Source organism: Hypanus sabinus, chromosome 21 (genome assembly GCF_030144855.1).
Source record: "Hypanus sabinus isolate sHypSab1 chromosome 21, sHypSab1.hap1, whole genome shotgun sequence".
NCBI classification, from domain to species: Eukaryota; Metazoa; Chordata; class Chondrichthyes; order Myliobatiformes; family Dasyatidae; genus Hypanus; species Hypanus sabinus.
In genome coordinates, this window is record NC_082726.1 from 17,622,447 (window position 1) to 17,645,569 (window position 23,123).

Below are 23,123 nucleotides of genomic sequence, written 5' to 3' on the forward strand. Positions count from 1 at the left end.
CAGCAATACAGAGTAAAGACATAAAATAACAAATTACAAAATAATGCAAAAGGAATTGTGTTGTAGTGTTCATGGGTTCCTGGCCCTTCCAGAAATCTGATTACAGAGGAGAAACTATTTCTGAATCATTGGGGGTGGGTCTTCAAGCTCCTGCACCACCTCCCCCAGTGATAGTGATGAAAATGACCCTACCCTGCCACTCAGTATGACCATGGCCAATCTATGTTCATCGGCCTAAATTCTTCCAGTACCCAAAAATCCCTCAATTTTCCATCACAAGAACTGAGGGTGATTGAATGAGCTGGATATTTCAGCTCAGATGCAGTTTATACTTTGATACAGTTGAAATCTTTTGCTTACCCCTTAAGATTAATGCAATTCTTCTTCCATTACAATGAGTTGCATTGACTCTAGAAACACCGATCCATCAGCATAATCTCCACTGCTCCGAGTGCACTTTGCTGTTTAATGGAAGTTTCCCATTATTAATGCATTTGTAACAAACTTTAGGACTGTTCTCAGCTGGCCTAGGAAAGTGATTCTAATGCAAAATTCAATGTCCAAAGATCCTCTGCAATAGTCGAGGCTTCCTCCAGGGCAAAGGGGGTTTGGTGGAGAAATAGTTTTCCCCTACCTGCGGCTAAAAACTCCCTGATAGTTGGCTCACAGAATGAGATGTTGGCATGTATCCTGCTTTAAAAGGTTTTTCTCTCTTTGCTTGCCTGCAGACAGCCATACAATCAACAGAAGAACCGATACGGGGATGTACTGTGCTTGGACCAAACGAGAGTAAAGTTAAAGTCTCTCAATCACGATGAGGTAAGAGAGCTCTAAAACCTTCACTCCAGGCTGAAAAGTCACTTGGTTCCAGGTTATGTGGATTGAGGGTGGTTTGCTCAATCAAGCTGTTTTCCCCACCCACAGCCTTTGTGTGTGATATCACCAGAACCTGCTTCCTTAATCCCCCTTGGACACAGTGGAGCTTTACTTTGTTGGCTGCTTATAAGTTTCCGCAGGTCTCCTCACTTTATTCTGCAATTAAAGCACCTTGGTGCTCTCGACAGAATGTTGAAAGTCTTGTGGTCTCTGATACCCGTGGGCAAATACCAACTGAAATCAAATTAGCCGTGTGTCAGTACAGTGACAATAACATCGATAAATGCTTTTAATTAACTATAAATTACTACAAGAGCCTTTTTTTTAGTCAAATTGTTAAAAAAAATTCTGACAGTGTCTGTTTATAGTTGGAAAGTGTAATGACTAATAGCGAAATGTAGCAGGTACATTACTGGCCTGAGGAACTTGTCCACGACACTAGCCTTTTGTAACTGGGTCTTATAAACGGTGAGCTTGGCTGGTGGGGTGGAGATACATCTCTACTAAAGGAGGTGAAGGGCACTCCAACCCTCCACCAGGCTGCAGGTCACCTTGGGCAAGGTGTAGCTCCTGCTTATTCCCCCCCCCCCCCCCCGATCAGGGTTATGTGAAGCCAAGGGAGAAGGTGGTGAATGGTCGTATGAGCAGCTGGTGTATATCACAAGTCCTGGTTACGTGACCACTGTCGCCAGGCAGACAATCTCTGAAGAGTATTGATAATGGCTGGGGTCACTCATCTTGTGACAACAGTGCCCAGAAGCTGACAATGGCAAGCCACTCCTCTCAAAAAATTTGCCAAGAACAACCATGGTCATAGAAAGACCATGAATTGCTGATGACATACGACACGGCTCATAACAAAATAGTGAACCCTGTGAAGCCATTAAGAATCCAATCCTTTTGCAACTAATTAGACAAGAACAGGTCCTTATTCCGTTTTGGAAGCCATTTATGATGCTTGAAAGGTGCAGAAGATGGGAATTACTGCATTAATGAGAATTTCTGATTTTAGAACAAAAACCTCTATACCTTTCCCATCCCAGTGTGCTTTGGACCCTGTAAGTTACTAATAATGTTGCAAATTGAGCAAATGCAGGAGCTGATTGAAGTTACAATGCAAAGAAGGGCAAAAGTCAAAAGATGATGTACTGGAAATGCTGGAGTACTCAACAGGCCAGGCATCGTTTGTGGGGAGTAAAACAGAGCTGTGCTTGGGTAAGGTACAGGGATGTGCGAGGTATGGAGGGCTACGGTCCAGATGCAGGTAGATGGCAGTAGGCGGAAGACCAGACTGGCAGGGACTAGATGGACAGAAGGATCAACTTCTGTGCTTGTAGTGCTCTGTTGCTCAAAGTGGCATAGTGGTTAGCGCAATACCGTTACAGCAGCAGCTGTAAGATCAGGGTTCAATACCCACTGCCACCTGTAAGGAGTTTGTACGTTCTCCCCCTCACTGTGTAGGTTTCCTCTGGGTGCTCCAGTTTCCTCCCACATTTCTAAAGATGTACGGTTAGGGTTGGTGAGTTCTGAGCATGCTGTGTTGTTGTCGGAAGTACCGTGACTGCTCAATATAGACCCTCACTGATTTGATTTGATGCAAGCAATGCATTTCCCTGCTTGTTTTGATGTACATGTGACAAATCTTTAAATCATCTTTAGAGTTTTCATAAAGAAGGTCAAAGGCATAGAACAGTACAGCACAGGAACGGGTCCTTGGGCCCACGACATTGTGCAAAACCAATTCAATTAGTAATCAAGTACCCAACTGAAACATCAGTTCTGTTTCCCATCTCCAATCCTGACCAGATGGATATTTCCAGAATTTTCCATCTATACCCTCCTGAGGTGAATGACTCATTTGCATGTTTTTGTTGATAAGAGGCCGAGTGAACGGTTTTGGCCAATTACGGAAGGAGAGCCCCTGTTTTCTGGGTGTGTTCCTCCAGTTCCTAGCTTTCATTTACACAGCCTGCCTGTTGACACTGCTCTGTTAGTCTAAATGTTGCAAAGCTGCCAGAGTCGGATGTGGATCAGGACTCACACCAAACAGCCTCTTTTTACAGTAAGTCTGTTGACTCAGAAATCCAGACCTATTTAAACAGAGCGTTACAGCGGCCTGCAGAGTCTATTTAAAGGTTCTCATGTAAGAACATGCTGAAACCACATCCTAATAAAGGAGAGAGATTTTTTCCAGTGAAGTATGGAGAGCAGAGAATGGTCACACACACGTTACCTGTGGTGAGGTCAATCACAGCTGTACACAAGAAGCACGTTTGTTGGCAGCCGCCCAGTCACTTTAGCTTCTGGCTGGAAGCAGTGGTGTCACTATAGGTGGTCTCCTTTAAGTCAGTGTCGACAGTGTCCCGGACTTCCCAAGGCTGTGATGATGAACATAAACACCAGGCAAACAGTTCGCCTGCCATTTGTTTACTCTTCTCTGGACATGGGCAGTATACCATGCACACCGTCTACCCTGAGCTCTCTATGAGCAAGGAATTTCATTGCACCCTGGTTTATATGACAATAGGCTGAGTCTGAACCGCCTCTGTTGATATTCCCAAAACAAAGGCAGTGGATTTGGAGAGAAAATCTAAGACAAGATACTAAATAAAACCCTACATTGTAAGTAGTTGGATTCTGATCATTATTCATCCCCTTGCTGAAACAGATTATCAGGTCATTATGCTGCTGTTTTTGGCAGATTACTTCACTCAAACTAGCTACAGTCGGCCCTCCTTACCCACGGATTCCGCATGTGCGGATTCAACCAACCGTGGATCGGAAAAACCCAGAAGTTCTCTCTCCAGCATTAGTTGTTTTATCATGTACAGACTATTTTTTTCTTGTCTTTATTACCTAAACAATACAGTATAACAACTATTTACATAGCATTTGCATTGTATAAGGTATTATAAGTAATCTAGAGATGATTTAAAAGTACAGGCAGTCCCTGGGTTATGAATGAATTCCATTCCTGAGTCTGTCTTTAAGTTGGATTTGAAGTCGGAACAGCTACATCTGGTTTTGTTTAGTGTCAGTTAGTCAAACGTTTTTCTTAGTGTATAGTACATATTTCACCATTCTATGCATATGAGACATTTAAGAAACATACGTATTTCAATAATTAAACCACTGCATTGTTTAATAATAATTGTAGCTTTCATCGGGGCAGGGCCTTTCAAATGCTCCATTAAAATTGTTCCGATCGTTGACCGACTGTAGCCTAATGCTTCTCCAATGATCGATGGTGTTTCACCTCTTTCTGATTGCTTTATTACTTTCACCTTATTTACAATCGCAATCATGATTATTTTCGTGAACAGAAACACCATGGATTCAGAGCTACACCAGGCCCTGATGTCCTGAAGTCCAGGGTTCCGCTGGGTCCTAAAGACCAAAGGTCCTAAAGATTCAGGTTAAATAAGGGACTTCAGCATCCGTGTTTTTGGTATCCACGGGGGGGTCTCGGAACCAATCCCCTGCGGATAAGGAGGGCCAATTGTATAGGGTTTGCCTCAACATAACAGTGACTAAAACACAAAAAGTCCTTTTGAGATTTCCTCAAAGGGAAGTGAAAGTTGCCGTGAAAATACAAACTTCCCTTTGTCCATCAGCAACATGAAATAAAGGTACACGTATCTTGTTTTCAGGGCAAGTTACCTGGGATCTCATTCCTTATGTTACAATCACATCTTCTTTGGTCAGTTGGTTGTCAATCTGACCTTATTTTTTTAATTCCTGTTGATTCCCTTTTTGTCCAATTAATACTTGAATCGTATGTCACCTGTGCAGTGTAAAATGCCATGGAACTTTGTTTTCTTGGTTTAAAGAGCAGAGCTGAGGTGCCATCTTAGCAGCACTGGAACCTATGAAGCTTGTTGGAGCTCAAACTCTGAGACTGGGGTGCAGGATTGGTCATTCTCCCTCTGCTGATGGATGCTTGAGGTCGGAAGCTGGCTAGCAGTGAACTCCAAGAATGCCACCATGCTTGGGAATATGTCTGATGCTGTCCATCATAACACTATTCAAAGATGATGTGTCTTGATGATCCTTGGGGTCAAAGTATTAAATAAATCTGCTTTTATAACCACCCTTTGAACAAGTTTCTCCTCTCTCCTCCCTAAATCCATTTTATTTTATTGTACCCCTGTGCTGCACTTTATATATTATGAACAGAAAGTACTTTGTACCCTGTTTTACAGATAGAATCAGGTCCTTTGGCCCAACTTGCCAGTGCCAAACAAGTTGTCAACTTGAGCAAACCCCATTTCCCCATGTTTGACCCATATCCTTCCAAACCTTTCTTATCCAGGTATCTGTCCAACTGTCTTCTAATCATTGTAATTGCACCCTCATCTACCACTTCCACATATCTGCCACCCGCAAGAGTGGAAAAAGTTGCCAGCAGGTCACTTTTAACTCTTTTGCCGTCCTTCCTGAAACTTATGTCTTCTAGTTTTAGACTCAACTACCTTAATAAAAACTGTGACCATTCATCTCATGATTTTATAAACCCCTCTATAGTCAGCCTTCAGTATTCCAGAGAACAGGTCCCAGCCTATCCAATTTACTGTATTTAAGATACAGTTAGATAGGTTTTTACATAGTAGGGGAATTAAGGGTTATGGGGAAAAGGCAGGTAGATGGAGCTGAGTTTACGGACAGATTAGCCATGATCTTATTGAACGGCAGGGCAGGCTCGATGGGCCAGATGGCCTACTCCTGCTCCTACTGATGTTCTTATTGTGGCAGAATGATTGACAGTTCATTCTTATTGCTGATGTTTTGTTCAATAAACGTGATCAAAATTAGAAGGGCTCTTCTGGCAATTGTTTATTAATGAGAAATGGTACAAAGCAAGTTTATTGACATAAATATAATTATGGTGAGATAAAGTTACAAGGAAAACCTTGATTGTAGCAGCATCGTAGTCACATAGTGACAGTCAACACACACACAATATAAATTAAATACAATAGTGAACAGAGAGAGAAAATAAAACTGCAAAAACAAGGCAGAGATATCAAGAGGTATCTGTGGTGATGCAAGAGGTGGTTGGGTGCCATTTGAGCAGTTGTATCTGGCTTTCCTTTGTCAATGCCCATTGCCTTGGCAGGCAGCAAGCCCAGGTTAATTTCTGCGTTACCTTCATACAAATACACAACTTTGTGACTGATTCTGGCTTCTGTGTATTTTACTCTCGCTTTGTACTAAAATGTCAATCTGTATATGTTGCTTTTTCTGTGTATGGTATCCTCACTGAACCTATCAGCTGAACTCCATTTTCCCTAAAGTCAGTCAAAGTTTTGTAAGATGATTCCAATTCCTGTCACCTGAAAGCTCCTGCCTCTTAACTGCAGCGGTGACTTTAGACAAAAACCATGTGCAGAGTTACACTTCTTACATGAACTGCAAACCAACTCTGTCCCCTCTCCCTCAACCAAGACTGTACTTCAACTAAGCTATTCGAAAAGACACCCCCCTCCCCCAGAGGTTCTTTCTGCTGCAGTGTTACTTGGCCACTCGCATTATCCCAATGTATAAAGGTACTCTTTACATCTATGCAGAATGAAGGTGTTACACCGTCTAAACTAGTGGTCGCCAACCCGTCGATGGCAATCAACTGGTCGATCTTTGAGACTTTCCCAGTAGATCCCGAAAGAAATAAGAAAAATAAATACACAAATACTGTTGAGAGATTGTTTCCGGGTTGCGGGGTTTTAGTTCTGTTTTTTCTGCCCAGTGCGCATGCGTGTAGTTCCCCCGCACTACACAGTGTATTTCAGTGGTCCCCAACCACCGAGCCACGAGGAAACAATCTGAGTCAGCTGCACCTTTTCTCATTCCCTGTCATGCCCACAGTTGAACTTGAACCCACGTGAGGTCATCAGTCACCTAAACGCAATGACACCCTCGTGCCAGGGGTCACTGGTTGTCCTCGGGTAACTGGCTGCCTCGTGCGGACAGATGGGCGCCACCTCTAAACCTGTTTACCACACCGAATGTTCGTGGGGAACCCGGCGCTAAAGTATTCGCAGACGACCTAATTCGGGCTCAGGGTTTCATAAGTAGCAGAGCAGCTACCTCACTGCGATCTACTGAAAGTCATCCCTCGAGCCAAACTTTTGTCAGCTGATAGATCCTACAAGGGGGGCGGGCGCGCCCTGTCGCACTCCTCACTTGGTCGGTCGCTCTCTCCGGACTGCGACTGTCACAACCATGGTACAGGAACCTCCAGCTCTGACCTTGTCCTCTCACCTCAGCCACAACCAACCACACCTGGCCAAGGCATCTGGCGGCGGGCGGGTGGGAGGCTGCAGTTCGGGCCAGGAGGCTGTCTAATGAGGCAATGAAGCCCTCAAAGCTGCTTCAGCACCTTGAGTCCAAGCACCGGCACTTAAAAACAAACCTGTTGAGTTGTTCAGCGGAAAAAACGTGAGCAAGCGGGACAGAAGCTAAATGCTAAGAGCCACGTAAACTAAATCGCGGAATAGACTGGACATAAGGAACTTGCTTCGAGTATCGCTGTATTCTGGTCCTGTTTAACCCCACCCCCCCCCACCCCCTTCGGCCGGTCCGCAAGAATATTGTCAATATTAAACCGGCCCACAGTACAAAAAAGGACGGGTGGGTACCCCTGGTGTTTATACATTATTTCTACTTCTGGGTTGTGGGGGTTTACTTCTGGTCTATTCTGCCCCAGTGCGCATGCATGTAACTAATCGATCTGGGGTCAATCTTGCCTTTCACTAAGGCCGAGGTAGGGGATCTTGGGCTTAAAAAGGTTGGTGACCACTAATCTAAACTCTGCTCAGAAGCGGTGGAATCAGCAGTTTTGCACCATGGGCTTTTGATGGTTTCCTCTTAACCACATTTTCAACAGTGCAATGGTAGAAATTCCACTGAATGTCACCCCTGTCTAAATTAGTTAAAGGAGACTTGTGAGACTCTTTCACTCTGTACCCAGGAGTTGTTTGTTTGATTAGTTGGCAAAATATTGTCAACTAGAGTCAACAAAACCTCACTAAATCCCAAGCATGTCCTTGGGATGTGTCGGGGTCTTTGAATTTTGAAGTCTGTCTTAATCGAGACAAGTTGCACATTTTAAATTATTGACAATAAAGTGAACTTATCGCTCTGAAAATAATTAAAGGGGACCTGAGGAACCGGTTTTGAACAGGGAGGATAGTGGGTGAGCTGACAGACAGAGAACATGGTAGATGCAGCTGCAATTGGAACTTGGACAGGTAGGTACATGGAAAGGAAAGGTTTGGAAGGATAGGGGAAAAAACACTAGCTCAGGCAGATGACTTGTCACCGTGGCGAGTTCGGCCAAAAGGCCCTTTGCCATGTTGTGTGATTCTGCTTTGATGGTGTAAAGGTGAAGACTGGGAAAGTCCCCTGTCCCCTCTGAATTTTCAGTAGGGGTCTGCATATCCATCGAATGGAGATCTAAATTCTCAATGTTATTCGTCAAATAGAGATCTAAGTTCCCAGTGCTATTATCAAGAAACGGACGGTTTCAGTAGGGCCAACAATCACCTTGTCCCATCATCCTTTGTTTTTGCTGGGATTAATCTTCAGGGAAAAGAAAACTAGATCCTCTGTGTCATAGCGTCACTTGAGTATTGTATCGGATAATACAGACAATGCAGTTGAATCCTGCACATGACGTAAAAGGCCTTGTTGAAATAAAGCTTTATGAGTACAGCATTCCTTCAGCATTACAGAAGGTTTCAAGCAAGTCCAAGTTATAAACTTAGCCTCCCGCCCCCATGTGAAAGCTGTTGTTCCATCAGTAATGTAATTGTCACCACTGTCCCATCAGCCAGGTGCAGTTTCATAGGTTTCATTCGTATAGCTAGTATTGAAAGTATAATTATTGCAGGAAATAAATGAAAAATTGGTTACCTATTTTACGTAGTGTTTTCATGATACCTGATGTAAGAGTGAACTGGAACTAAGTGACTGCAAAGATTTTCAATAAAATAGTCACCCTGATTAACTTATTTAATTATGATGTTTGCATGCTGGAGTAATTTATAATTGTTTTCTTCCTGCAGAGAACAGACTATATCAATGCCAGTTTCATGGATGGTTATAAACAGAAAAATGCCTACATTGGCACACAAGGTAACTTCTGTGATTTCTCACTTCACTTTTCTGAAGCAATAAAATGGAGCCATCCTAAGGCACCTAGGTAACTCGGTAATGGTGGTATTGGTGCCAGATACAGGGATGTTGACTTTTCATCTATGGTGACAAGCTGGCAAATTGTCTAGGAATCTCCTGACTGCCACGCCATGTCTCCATAGTTCTCTTGTGAAATAAATGAACACTTGGAGGTCATTGAGCCAAATGAGTATGTGCCAACTCCCAGAAGAATAATCCTGTTAGTCCTTTTCCCCCATACTTCTGGAGAATTTTTTCTTTCAGTCCTAAGAATAACATTTTGAAGACACCAACTCTATTTCACTGGTCTTACAAACAATTCCAGATCATAACTATCTTGCCCAGAATTTTAAATCTGTGCCTTCTGCTCTTTGAACTATCTGCTAATGAGATCACTTTCCTGTAACACAGAAGTCAGCTATGCAGGCCACTGAATCATGTCAGCTCTCCAAACAAACCAGGTCACCCATTTATTTCTCTGCAACCTACTCTCTCTCAAATACCCATTAACGTCACCAGCCATCTAATTCTAATAATATAAAGTAACCAGTTAACCTAGAAACCAACTTGTCTTTCCCGCTCTGCACCTCATCTCAGCCAATCATGGTCTTATTCACCTCCAGCAAGTATCCTTACGGCCTATACACACAAAATGCTGGAGCTCAGCAGGTCATGCAGCATCTATGGAAAAGAGTAAAAAGTTGACATTTCAGGCTAAGACCCTTCATCAGGACTGCTTTGGATTTCCAGCAGCTGCAGATTTTCTCATGTTTATGATCCTTACAGCCTTTTTTGCTCCAAAGAAGACTAACCCTGTCTTCTGCAACACTCACCCTTAGAACCATTGCAGTTAACCTTCTCAGCATCTTCTGTGGGACCTTCCTGTCATTCCTAAAGTTAGGTAACTAGTATTGCACACAATGCTCAAGTAGTGATCTACCCAGCATTTTAGTTAAGTTCAGTATAATACATTGATGTGGTTATATAGATGGCAAGACAGAAGTTTGAAGAGATTTGGCATGTCAACAAGTACACTCAAAAACTTCTATAGTTGTACTGTGGAGAGCATTCTGACAGGCTGCATCACTGTCTGGTATGGAGGCAGGGGGCTATTGCACAGGACCAAAAGAAGCTGCAGAAGGTTGTAAATCTAGTCAGCTCCATCTTGGAAACTAGCCTACAAAGTACCCAGGACATCTTTAGGAAGTGGTGTCTCAAAAAGGCATCATCCATTATTAAAGACCTCCAGCACCCAAGGCATGCACTTTTCTCACTGTTACCATCAGGGAGGAAATACAGAAACCTGAAGGCACACACTCAGTGATTCAGGAACAGCTTCTTCCCCTCTGCCATCCGATTCCTAAATGGACTTTGAAGCTTTGGACACTATCTCACTTTTTTAATATACGGTATTTTTGTTTTTGCATATTTTCAAATTATCTGTTCAATATACATAATTCATTTACTTGTTTATTATTATGTTTTACTTATTATTTTTTTCTTTCTGCTAGATTATGTATTGCATTGAACTGCTGCTGCTAAGTTAACAAATTTCACGTCACATACCGGTCGGTGATAATACACCAGATTCTGATCTCAGTGTTTTTGTACTTTATTGGTCTATCCCAGTACCATTTATACTTCTCCAATTACTCTCAACATGCCCCACCATCTCCCCTTCTTAGAACCATGCCTTTTGGAATGTACCAGCTTTTGACCAGGTACGGTGCAAAAGCTGGGATCACAAAGAACAATGTCTGCTCGCTGGAATTAGCTGCAGTTGAAGGAAGATATTTGCAATTCAGGAAAGCAAACCTTTTAACCTGCTTCATTATCAGCAGGGTTTTCTTTGACCATTCCACAGTCTTCTGTTCAGAACTGTCCGTGGCAGCATGGAAACAGGGTCCAAAGGCTCAACTCAATATACTTTATTATCAATATATTTTTTCACCCATCATTAAGGAAGTACAGAAGTCCATTAAGGAAATCATAAAATAAACTGCTGGAGGCACTCAGCAGGTCAGGCAGCATCTATGGAGGGAAATAAACAGTCAATGTTTCAGGCTGAGACCCTTCATCCAACATCAAGATTTCCTGCATTTGCAGAATCTCTTGGGTCTCTCAAGCACTCAGCAAATCAAGCAGTGTCTTTGTAAAGACACAAAGAGTTAACATTTAAATTCAGTGACCTCTCACTGTTGTTTCACAGTCCCAGAATCTACAATATTTTTCTTTAATAGTTGATGTTTAAATCAACCCGGTTCAGAATCAGTTTCAAGATCTCAGACCATTGAGGTCCAGCTTTCCTGGTCATCATTTTCCCTCCCTATCTTATACTTATCCTACCCCGAGGATGAGTGCTCTGCAGGCCATTGTCTGCAGAGACCAGCAGCAAAGCTCACAAGATTCTGACCAAACACAGCTCCACTGTTTCATTCTGGCATTGTATTAGTTTTCCTGCCCTGTCAGGTTAGATCTGAAGTCTGAATGCTGTTTGATCAATGTTCTTGAGTTCAGTGGGCTGGATGTTAAGGCTTCCTGCCTCCAGTGGCAGCCCTTGTGTCCCAGTTGTCTTTAATTCACATAACAGAGCTTGGAAGGCATCTGTTATAGGAGTTAAGGCAGCTTTTTGGCTTGCATTATTTCCAAACATCAGTACTAGATCCTCACCTTGATTGTTGTATTCAATTCAGGCCCACAGTATAATTGGTGAAAGAATAAATCTACTTGAGGCACTCAGTGGGGCTCATCATCAGAGATCGATTGGTTAAGTTGCAAGAAGCTTCTTTTCTTTCTAAAATATATTCATTCATCGCCAGAAGCTGGTGATGTTCCTATACACTCGGGTCTCTCACTTCTTTCCAGTCTGTGGAAGTCACAGTCTGGGAAGTTGCTGTCAAGGAGATGTTGGTAACACTTGATTACCATGACCTTCTGAATTCGCTGAGGTGGTTGAGGGTTGAAATTGTTGGGCTTGAGTTTTTTCCTTGCCGAGATTACGAGCCTGAGGGTGGATTGTTGTTTACCTTGTACTGACGTTCTGGGAGCTTGGGACAATTGGCCCAATTGTTGTGATGTTCAGCTTTTCAATCTAAGCCTTTCTATTTTTTTTTCTCTAGGACCATTAGAAAAGACATACAATGACTTTTGGAGAATGGTATGGGAACAGCAAGTCCTCGTTATTGTTATGACTACAAGGTAAAAGAACTTGCTTCAGTGAGAAATAATGCATTTAACAACCATGTTCATCTTTACCCAAGTAATCCTGAAATTGTAATCTCTTGACTCCAGGAAATGTTGATGCTTTAGCTGTAAATTAATTTCTGGACATCACATTTATTTCCACAAATGTACTTTACTCTGATTACACAAGTAAATCATTGCTTAACAGTAGCTCTTTTGTTCTTTGCTTGAATTTTCACCATGAATATTTGGAATGGAATTAAAATAGGGTGTGCTTAGATAGAATTTGTAAATGTTAAAAGTTAACTTGATGGACAGAATACTTTGAGTAATCTTTCTAATTTCCATTGACCTTGGTGTTTATACGTAACAAAATTTTTATTTTAACGGTGTGTCGGAGTCCCACAGATGCCACTGTCCTCCCCTTCAGGACGTTACTCCCCAGATCCCCGTGGTTTACAAGAGCACTTTATTGCAGTGTTATTTAGGCCAGTTGGCCCTTTCTCCTGCATATCAAAGATCTAAGTGTTGGCAATGGCTGTGTCCAGTACCCTCGAGACTGTAGGCTTGCTAATCCCTGCCAGTGGGAGCTTAGGGCTAAGGTATGTTGTGGGTTTGGCCTTGGGAGTGTTAGTATGTGTCCAGCCTCTGCAGATGATGCTTCATGATCCCCTCCCACCAATGACCTTCCTCAGGAGGCTAAGAAAGTTTAGCACGTCCCCTTTAACTCCAACGATTTCTATAGATACATTATAGAAATTAATCCCATCTGGATATGTCACGGATTGTTATGGCAACTCCTCTGCCCAAGATAGTAATAAACTGCAGAGACTTGTGGCCACTGCTCAGCACATCACAGAAACCAACCTTCTCCTTCATGACTCCGTCTACACTTCTCGCTGCCTCGGTTAAAACAGTCAGTGTAATCAAGGACGCCACTCACCCCAGACATTGTCTCTTCTCCCCTCTCCTTTTGGGCAGTAGATACAAAAGCCTGAAAGCACATGCCACCAGGCTCAAGGACAGCTTCTATCCTACTGTAATAAGACTATTGAACAGTCCTCTAGTATGATAAGGTGAACTCTTGACTCACAATCTACTTCATTGTTGCCTTGCACCTTATTGTCTGCCTGCATTGCACTTTGTAACTGTAAGACTTTATTCCGCATTCTGTCTCTGCTTTTTGTTTCTACTGCCTCAGTGCCCTGTTGTGATGAAGCTACCTGTATGTAAAACAAAGATTTTACTGTACTTTGGTGCAGAAGTCAATAGTAAACCATTTCAAAGCTGATAAATTTTATCAATGTTTCCAGTTGCTGCACCCCTAAAGCAGGGGTTCCCAACCTTTAGTAAGAGATCTCTTACTAGCTCTTCTTTCAGTTAGTCCTGTCGGAGGGTCTCGGCCCGAAACTTCGACTGTACTTCTCCCTAGAGATGCTGCCTGGCCTGCTGCGTTCCACCAGCATTTTGTGTGTGTTGCTTGAACTTCCAGCATCTGCAGATATCCTCGTGTTTGCTTTTTGTGCCATGGACCCTTACCATTAACCAAGGGGTCCATGGACCCCAAGTTGGGAACCCCTGGTAAAGGATAATTTGAAGATCAGTGGCGTTGTCCCACATGCCTTTGTCCATCCAGAACATGCAGATTTCTCTTTCCCTCCAACATACCAATCAATCTCCTCTTCTCCCCTCAGGATGCTCCCAGCATTGCAAGCAGATGAGTTGGAATAATAATGCAGAATAATGTGTGACAGCTGTGAAGAATTTCTAGTGCAGGAAAATAATAAGGTGCAAGACTCTAACAAGATAGATTGTGAGGCTGGTAACACGAGCTTTGCATATTGAAGCCTTCTTCATTGCCTCACTGCCCATCACTGTGGCCTCAGTACAGTTGCTGAGTGCTTCTCACGGGCTGCTGTGAAGTTCTCTGGGTTGACTATGCTGACTTGTCTTCTGTGCCACTTTGATCCAAATCCAATGATGCTGTAGTAGTGAAGAATTTGTCAAAACAATCCAAAACTTGAAGCTGACTAGCATTAATTTTGTTTACTGTGTACGCCAAACGTGTCCCACTACTCAGCCCTGTCACGGTCCTGCCTTGGGAATGAATCAGGCTTATTATGAAATTTATTGTTTTGTTTTACCAGTACAGTACAAAGATATAAAGCTACCATGGAAAAATAGGGATGAAAGATAGTGTTCATAGACTGTTCAGAAATCTGATGGAGGAGTAGAAGAAGCTGTTCCTAAGTCATTGAGTTGTGGGTGTTGAAGCTCCCCATTGGTAGTAATGAGAGTATGGTGAAGGATTGTGAGGGTCCTTAGTGATGGATGCTGTCTTCTTGAAGCACAACCTCTTGAGTGTGTCCTTGGTGATGGGGTGGTCGTGCCTGTGATGGAGCTAGCTAAGTCTACAACCCTCTGCAGCCTCTCTTGACCCCATGCATTGGAGCGTCCATACCTGACGGTGATGCAACCAGGCAGAATTCTCTCCGCCGTACATCTGTAGAAATTTGTAAGAGTCTTACAGATACAAATGACCAACCACTGTGACGGGTGGTTCATGAACCCCACCAACTAATTACAGAAATACTTCTGACAGAGAAGTACTTGGACTGTGAAAGGTACAGCATAAATCACCCTCCTCCCACTGGGAACAGCATGAGCAACTTCAGTTGAGAGGGTAAAACATTTTCCCTCTCTCTCTCTTTGTCCATCTTGAGGAACTCCATTGAAGGTGATAGCAAGCCCAAGTTCTGGAGTCAGTGAGTGAAGGGCTTCTTGTACAAATAGCCAATCTCTGACAATGTTCCTTTCACAAGGGGGATGTTTACCTACGTCCTGTTCCCTCACCATTACTACTGCTGGATTGACTCACATTTCACTGGTGATACCAGGACCAGAGGGCACGTTAGGATAGAGTGCGGCTTTTTATTTTAACCCTGGAGTGAAAGAGACTGGGAGGTGACCTCACAGACGAATATGAAATCGTGAGGGACACAGATAAAGTGAATAACCTCAGGGTAGGGGAAGTCTAAAACCGGGAGCAAGGTTTAAGGTGAAATGGGAAAGATTTCAAGGGGACTCTGGGGGAAACTTCTTCACACAGATGATGGTGGGTATGTGAAACAAGCTACAAGAGGAAGCAGAATGAGTTGCAACGTTTAAATGAAGTTTAAGCAAGGACATGCATAGGAAAGGGTGAGAGGGATTTGGACCAAACACAGCCAAATGGGTCTAGCTCAGGCAGGCAACTTGCTCAGCGACCTGTTTCCATGGAGTACAACTCAGCTGATGGTTCTGCTGTTAACTATTGACTACCAGCTAAGCCCACTCATGCCATTCACTTGCGTTCTTGAGCTGTTAACTAAAGTAGCCCAGAATATACAATATAAAAAAGTCATGATTAGAAGACAAAGGTGTAATTTATTTTTTAAAAAACATTTTATCTTCCACAAGTTAACTGTAGCTGCTTTTTTGAATGTTATGATATCACTTCTGCTTCCACTGAATCTGATTAGAATTGGTAACAAGGGAATAATCAGCCTTTCCGGTTGGTCAATTTAAAGACCATATTTGAGGAGGACAGTACTTTGGGATCTGGGATGATGGAGAACAAATTGAGGCTCTCCCTACTCATGGTCAGAGTCGGGTTATCTCAGTTAGGAATTGTATATGTAGACACCTGCTTAGCAGAGACAGTACACTGATACCTTATTCAATCATAGAGTAATACAGCACAGATACAAGCCCTTAAGCCCAATGAGTCCATGCCAATCATGGTGCTCAGCCAGCTAGTCCCTATTTTCTGTGTTTGGCTCTTATCTCTTTAGGCCCCACCCCTCTATGTACCTAAGTGCCTCTTAAATTATAGTATTGTACCTGCCGCAGCCTCTTCCTCCAGCTGCTGGTTCCATTTGCCCAACCTCTAAGTGAAGAAGTTGGCCCACAGGTGCCCTTCAAGACTCTCCTCTTTCACCTTAAATCTTGTGCCCATAGTCCCTTGATATTCATTGTTTAATCTACAGGAAATTTCAGTGCACTGGAGAACAAACAGTAGTGAACAAGGCAACAAAAGCAGCCTTTGCCTGTGAAACAATATCTTAGCATGAATCAATCCTTTCTGGAGAGCGGAGAGGGATTAAAGTTCTAATTTTAGGTTCTATTTGTTCGAACTGTCTATGGAAGGACCCAACACTATGAACTCCACTGTTTTGTTTTTCTTCCAGGTATTTCCCAAACTCTTTCATTTATCTTCATTCCTTTCAATCAGACTGCATTCTGCACCACTGCTTGCATGTTATATTTTATAACAATGTGTTTCACTGCTTTAGAATTGACGAGAGCGGCAGGAAGAAATGTGGTCAGTACTGGCCACTGGACCAGAACAATCAGGGGAACTATGGACTTATTTCTGTCAAAAACCTGGAAGTAGAAAACCTTAAACATTATAACAAAACAACACTATCAATTCATAATGTAGAGGTAAGGGCAATTATTTTCTGCTTGATGTGTTTCTAAAGATAGTTGACTGGATTGCTGGTCGAGCAGTTGTTAAATACTTCAGAATTAAAACGGCTATAAATGGCTTCTGCCTCCTTCTTTCCCAGTCTAAAACGTCAACTGTTTATTCCCTTCTATAGATGCTGCCTGACTTGCTGAGTTCCTCCAGCATCTTCCGTGTGTTGCTCTAGTTATTTAGGATTTTGGTTACCATTTTACTGCTTCAGTGGTAATATTAACTATTTTGATGCAACGTTACAACTTTTTCTTCAATTACCTTTCTTTTCCTTCCTTGACTGCTGATGACAGAGTGAGTCTGTAATATACATAAAACTTAATTATTTGTCCAGAATCAGAAAGACTGGCATTCATTTCCCTTTGCTAGTTACAATGCAGATGCAACAGCAACATTTAAGAGGCACTTAGATACATAACAGGCAGGGAAGCGAGGAGATGGGACCGTTTAGACTGGCATCATGGTTGGCCAAAGAGCCTGTTTCTGTGCCATACCATTCTTTATTCTACTTACCATAAAGTGCTACAAACCCCTTGGTAAGGGTGATGAGCCAGGAGTTCAAAGTTTTAACCTAGAGATGATAAGGTTCCGCTGTAAATGTCCCAGATCAAAATGGTAACTTGGAGAACAAGATGTGAACAGTTCCTGTGGAGTTTCAAGATGGCGACGTAGACATCTGCCTTTGGGCGCTCTTCATTTTTTAAACTATAATCACCCTTTAATCTAATCTTTTCGTACTTAATCACATGGGTTGATATTCACGATTTACTTCTTTTTAAAAATAATACTGGATTTAATCTTTTCAAACTTAAAATGTCTGTATCTAAGAAATCGTCTAAAGACCCTCCATCTCTTGAGGCAATCTCCAGCCTTCTGGATACTAAACTGGATACTAAATTTGCAAGTCTGGAGAATAAGCTTACTGCGAAAATATCTGAGCTTGAAGAAGTCGTTAGATCGTTTGATACCAAGCTTCAATCGCAGGCAGCAGATATTGAACGGCACGAAGAAAAGCTTGCGGCTCTTGACAAGTTAATTTGTGAAAAAATACGTTCTGTTGAAACTTTGGAGAAGTTAAGGTCGACCGTTAAAATAGTGGAGCAGAGTAAGTTTAAAATCACCGATCTTGAAAACCGATCTCGCAGACAAAACTTGCGTATTATCGGATTTCCCGAAAATGTTGAGTCTGGTGACTTAACTGAATATTTCTCTAACTTATTGTGGGAAATTTTCGGTGAGGACGCTTTGCGGGCTAAACCTACTATCGATCGTGCTCACAGAGTTTCGAGATTTTCGATCTCGAGAGATAAACCACGAGCTGTGATTGTTCGCCTCCATTATCCTCGGGAGAAAGAGCTTTTAATCCGATTAGCTCGTCAGAAAGGTATGATTTCTCACAGAAACATCAAGTTTTGAATTGTTGAGGATTATTCATTTGACGTAATGAAGGCGAGAATCGCTTTTAAACCAGTGATGGCAGAGATTCATTCGATTGGACTTAAACAAGCTTTAAGATACCCAGCGAATCTCAGAATTACGTTGAGTGACAACAGTCAGCGTTTCTTTAATACTCCAGAAGAAGCAAAGAAATTCGTCGAAGAATATCGGTCTTCTAGTACAATTTGAACTATGTGCTATGTTGAAGAATTTTTGGAGAGAAGATGCCATTTCGTTTTGGGCTTTAACTTAAGAAACTGTGGTATAGCTTTTTATTTTGGTCTGTAGACCTGGTCTTTTTTTATTATCATGGTTTATAGAAGCTCTTCTAATCTTACTACTATGTTTTTTTTCTTTCTTAATTCTTTTCTTCTGAACTGGATATACATGTTAATACTCTGTAATAATGATTTATTTTTTAAGATGTCGTTTCTTCTTCCCATAAGACTTTGCTTTCCGTAAGCATTTATTTGTTTGCTTGTACTTGAAAATGGGACGAATGTTTTGGACCTTTTTTTATATATATATATATAGTAGTGATTCTTGAATTTTTTTTATCCTTTTTTGATGACCTTTTTTTTAATAGATTGGTGAATTTACACTTATATTCCGTAATATGGTTTTTTCAAAATGTCGTTTCTTCTTCCCATAACTCTGTTTTTGAAACGTCATTTTCTTGTATCTGAATATGGAATCTTTTCTTAAAGGTATATTACACTATTTTAAACTTTAATGTTTATCCTTTTTTACTAATGTTTTTTTGCTTTGTTATATTATTTTTCCATTTTGATTGATATATTTTTTCTTTTTACAACCCTGTATTTATATCTGGGTGTTATATAGTCTTTTTTCTTTCTTTTAATGAAGTTGCCATCTTGAAATGGGGGTAATAATAGTATTAGTTTGTGCGCCTGCCGCTTGGCTTTTTATCGTGGGGTTGGGGGAGGGGGTAGGGATCTTTTTTCACGCTTTTGCTTTTTATTTTTTTGCTTTTAGTTTATGGGCCAACTTTAGATTATTAATATTGTTGAAGTGTCATGTTCTCCGGTTGCTCCTGAATTATTTTTCCTTCTTCCTGAATTATGGGTTATGTTTTTTTTAACCTCTTATGATATACAATTAGTATTGGCATGATGGATAAGTCTATTAATTTTATCTCTTGGAATACTAATGGTTTAAATCATCCGATTAAACGTAAAAAAGTATTTAAAGTATTCCATAGACTAAATGCTAATATTATTTTTGTACAGGAGACCCATATTAGGAGGGAGGATAATCAACGCTTTTTTAGGTTCTGGAAGGGTCAACAATTTCACTCGAATTGTACCGCCAAAATTAGGGGTGTGTCTATTTTTATAGACCCCTCAATTTCGTTTACACATCATGAAATTATTTCTGATCCACAGGGCAGATTTTTGTTGATAACTGGCTCACTTTTCAATCGAAAAGTGGCTTTAGTTAATATTTATGCTCCAAACTTTGACTGCCCTGAATTTTTTAAACGGTTATTTACTTCCCTCCCTAATCTAAATGAATATATGCTGATAATGGGTGGAGATTTCAACTGTTTGAATCCTTCGATGGATAGATCTAAACCTATTCGAATTCTTCCGAATAGATCAGCCTTACTTATTAATTCCTTTATGGTTGATTTGGGAATTACTGAAATATAGTGGTTTTTGAACCCTAAAGATGAAGAATTTTCTTATTGATCGTCGTTTATTAACAGATGTTACTGATTGTAAATATGACTCTATTGCCATTTCGGATCATGCACCTTTGAAGTTATCTATCAAGATTTCGGACTCTTTCAATAATACTAGATCTTGGAGACTTAACGCTACTTTGTTTCAAGATCCAGAATTTATCACCTTCATAAAACAGCAAATTGACTTGTTTTTTTCAACGAACTATACCGAAGAGATTGACAGAGGAATACTTTGGGACTCTTTTAAGGCTTTTATCCGTGGACAAATTATCTCATACTCTGTCGGTAAAAGAAAACAAAAATATTTAGATATTGCTTTATTAGTGGATAAAATTAAAGAAATTGATAAGATTTATTCCGTGACTCCTACCAAAGAACTTTATAAGAAGAGAGTTGAGCTTCAAATGGAACATAATTTACTATTATCCTCTTCAATTGAGAATCAATTAATTAAGACTAGGGCTCAATTTTATATTCATAGTGATCGAACTGGTAAATTGCTAGCTAACCAATTAAAAGCTATTTCGACTAAGCGACAAATTATTAAAATTCGTAAACAAGACGGTAATCTGACTACTGATCATAAAGAAATTAATACTTTCCAAGATTTTTATAAATCTTTATATCAATCAGAATTTGATGGCGATCTATCCATGATGGATAATTTTTTTAACAATTTGAATATTCCTAAACTGACAGATGAAGATCGGAGCTTGTTCGATGCTCCTATTTCTATGGCTGAAATAGGAGAGGCTATCTCATCAATGAATTCAGGGAAAGCTCCTGGTCCTGATGGTTATATTATAGAATTCTTTAAAACTTTTTCTTCTTTGCTTTCCCCTTGGTTATGTGAAATTTTTAATGATGCATTTACTAAGAGACTACCCCGGTCTTTTTATGAAGCTACTATCTCTCTAATTCTTAAAAAAGATAAGGATCCTACTCTATGTGCATCTTATCGCCCTATATCGCTATTAAATGTAGACTCTAAGATTCTTACAAAAATTTTAGCTATTAGATTAGAAAAGTTACTATCACAAATTATTTCAGAAGACCAAACTGGTTTTATTAGGAACCGGTATTCCTTTTTTAATGTTAGAAAATTGATTAATATTATTTACACTTCTTCACCCACAACCCCAGAATGTGTTATTTCATTAGATGCTGAAAAAGCTTTTGATAGAGTTGAATGGACATACTTATTTAATGCCTTGAGAAATTTTAATTTTAGTCCTAATTTTATATCATGGATTAAATTAATTTATTATAAACCTGTTGCTTCTTACAAATAATTACAGATCCCCTTTTTTTTCAATTATTTCGTGGTACGAGACAAGGTTGTCCATTAAGTCCTTTATTATTTAATATTGCATTAGAACCTTTAGCCATTGCTATTCGTGAATCCCCTAATATTATTGGTATTACCCGTAATGAGAAGTTATACAAGTTATCACTTTATGCTGATGACTTGTTATATATTTCCGATCCTGACAGGTCTATTCCCGCTATTTTATCCTTATTGGCTCAATTTGGTAGTTTTTCTGGTTATAAACTAAACTTGGATAAGAGCAAATTATTCCCTTTAAATGCGCAAACTTTATTGAATGACAGGATACCATTTAAAGTTGTTACTGATAACTTTATTTATTTAGGTATAAAAATTAATAAGAAATATAAAGATTTATTCAGATTGAATTTTTTACCTATGCTTCATCAGATTCAACAACTTACTACAAGATGGTCTCCTTTATCTTTATCATTAGTTGGCCGGATTAATGCTATTAAAATGATGATTTTACCGAAATTTTTATATTTATTTCAAGCCTTACCAATTTTTATTTCTAAATCTTTTTTTGATAACATTGATTCTAAAATTTCCTCATTTGTGTGGCAAAATAAAAACCCCAGGTTAAGTAAAAGGCAGTTACAAAAATCTAAAAAAGATGGTTGTTTAGCTTTACCTAACTTTAGATTTTACTACTGGGCAAATAATATTCGAAATTTAATATATTGGAAATTAGATTTGGATTCACCATTGTGCCCACAGTGGGTAAATTTAGAATGCAATGATGCACAAGGATATTCTCTATTCTCTGTTCTTGGTTCTTCTCTTCCTACTGATTTAGTTAAATTCGATAAACAGTTATCCAATCCTATTGTCAAGCACACATTACGAATTTGGTTTCAATTTCGTAAGTTTTTTACTTTGAAAAACTTTGTTCTAGATAGCCCTATCTTACTTAACTTTTTTTTAAACCTTCTTTGACAGATCAAGCTTTTAGCATGTGGAAAAGGAAAGGTATAATATGTTTTCGAGATCTTTTTTTTGAAGGTAGTTTGATGTCTTTCGACCAACTTTCCAACAAATTTAAGTTACCTAAATCTAATTTTTTTAGATACTTACAAATTAGAAATTTTTTACATAAAGTTCTACCATCCTTCCCCAATTCAACTATGATAGACTTTTCAGATATGATTTTTACCTTGAATCCTTGTCAGAAGGGATTAGTGGCTCTTATTTATAATATGATTATGAAAATACAACCAGAAATATCAGGTAGAATTAAACAAGAGTGGGAAAAAGAACTTCAATACAATATATCAACAGAAAAATTGGAAAAAATTTTACAAATGGTTAATTCTTCTATATGTGCTAAACATGCTTTAATGCAATTTAAGGTTGTACATAGAGCACATATGTCTAAAGATAAACTTGCTCGATTCTATTCTCATATTAACCCTCAATGTGACAGATGTCATTTAGATGTGGCCTCATTAACCCACATGTTTTGGTCATGTCCCACTTTACATGACTATTGGAAGGACATATTTGCTATTATTTCCTCAATATGGAATATTGATTTACAACCTCATTTTATTACTGCAATTTTTGGTATACCAAATGAGGATGGTAACCGGTTTTCCCCTTCAATTAGACGAATGATCGCCTTTGCAACATTAATGGCCAGAAGGTCTATATTACAAAATTGGAAAGAAGTAAACCCTCCTACCACGTTTCAGTGGTTCTTTCAAACTATTTCTTGTCTGAGCTTAGAAAAAATTAGAAGTACTATTTTTGATTCATGAATTAAATTTGAAGAAACTTGGGGACCGTTCATTCGACACTTCCATATGAATTAATTTGATCTCTTCCAGACCTTTTCTCTTTTTATTCTTGTTCTGGTACGGAGTTCCGGAGTTTTTGACACTATCATATATATATATAAA

General features: G+C 40.1%; 1 protein-coding gene across 7 annotated transcripts in view; it reads left to right on the forward strand.

The window, feature by feature from the left end:
• Positions 1-23,123, forward strand: part of ptpn9a (protein tyrosine phosphatase non-receptor type 9a) — a 248,321-nt gene that overhangs the window by 194,302 nt on the left and 30,896 nt on the right. For all 7 annotated transcript variants that reach the window (XM_059946076.1, XM_059946071.1, XM_059946073.1 and 4 more), the window contains 4 exons: positions 729-819; positions 8,940-9,009; positions 12,168-12,246; positions 16,566-16,716. In XM_059946076.1, the coding sequence (XP_059802059.1) occupies positions 729-819; positions 8,940-9,009; positions 12,168-12,246; positions 16,566-16,716 (391 nt within the window). The remainder of the gene's footprint in view (positions 1-728; positions 820-8,939; positions 9,010-12,167; positions 12,247-16,565; positions 16,717-23,123) is intronic.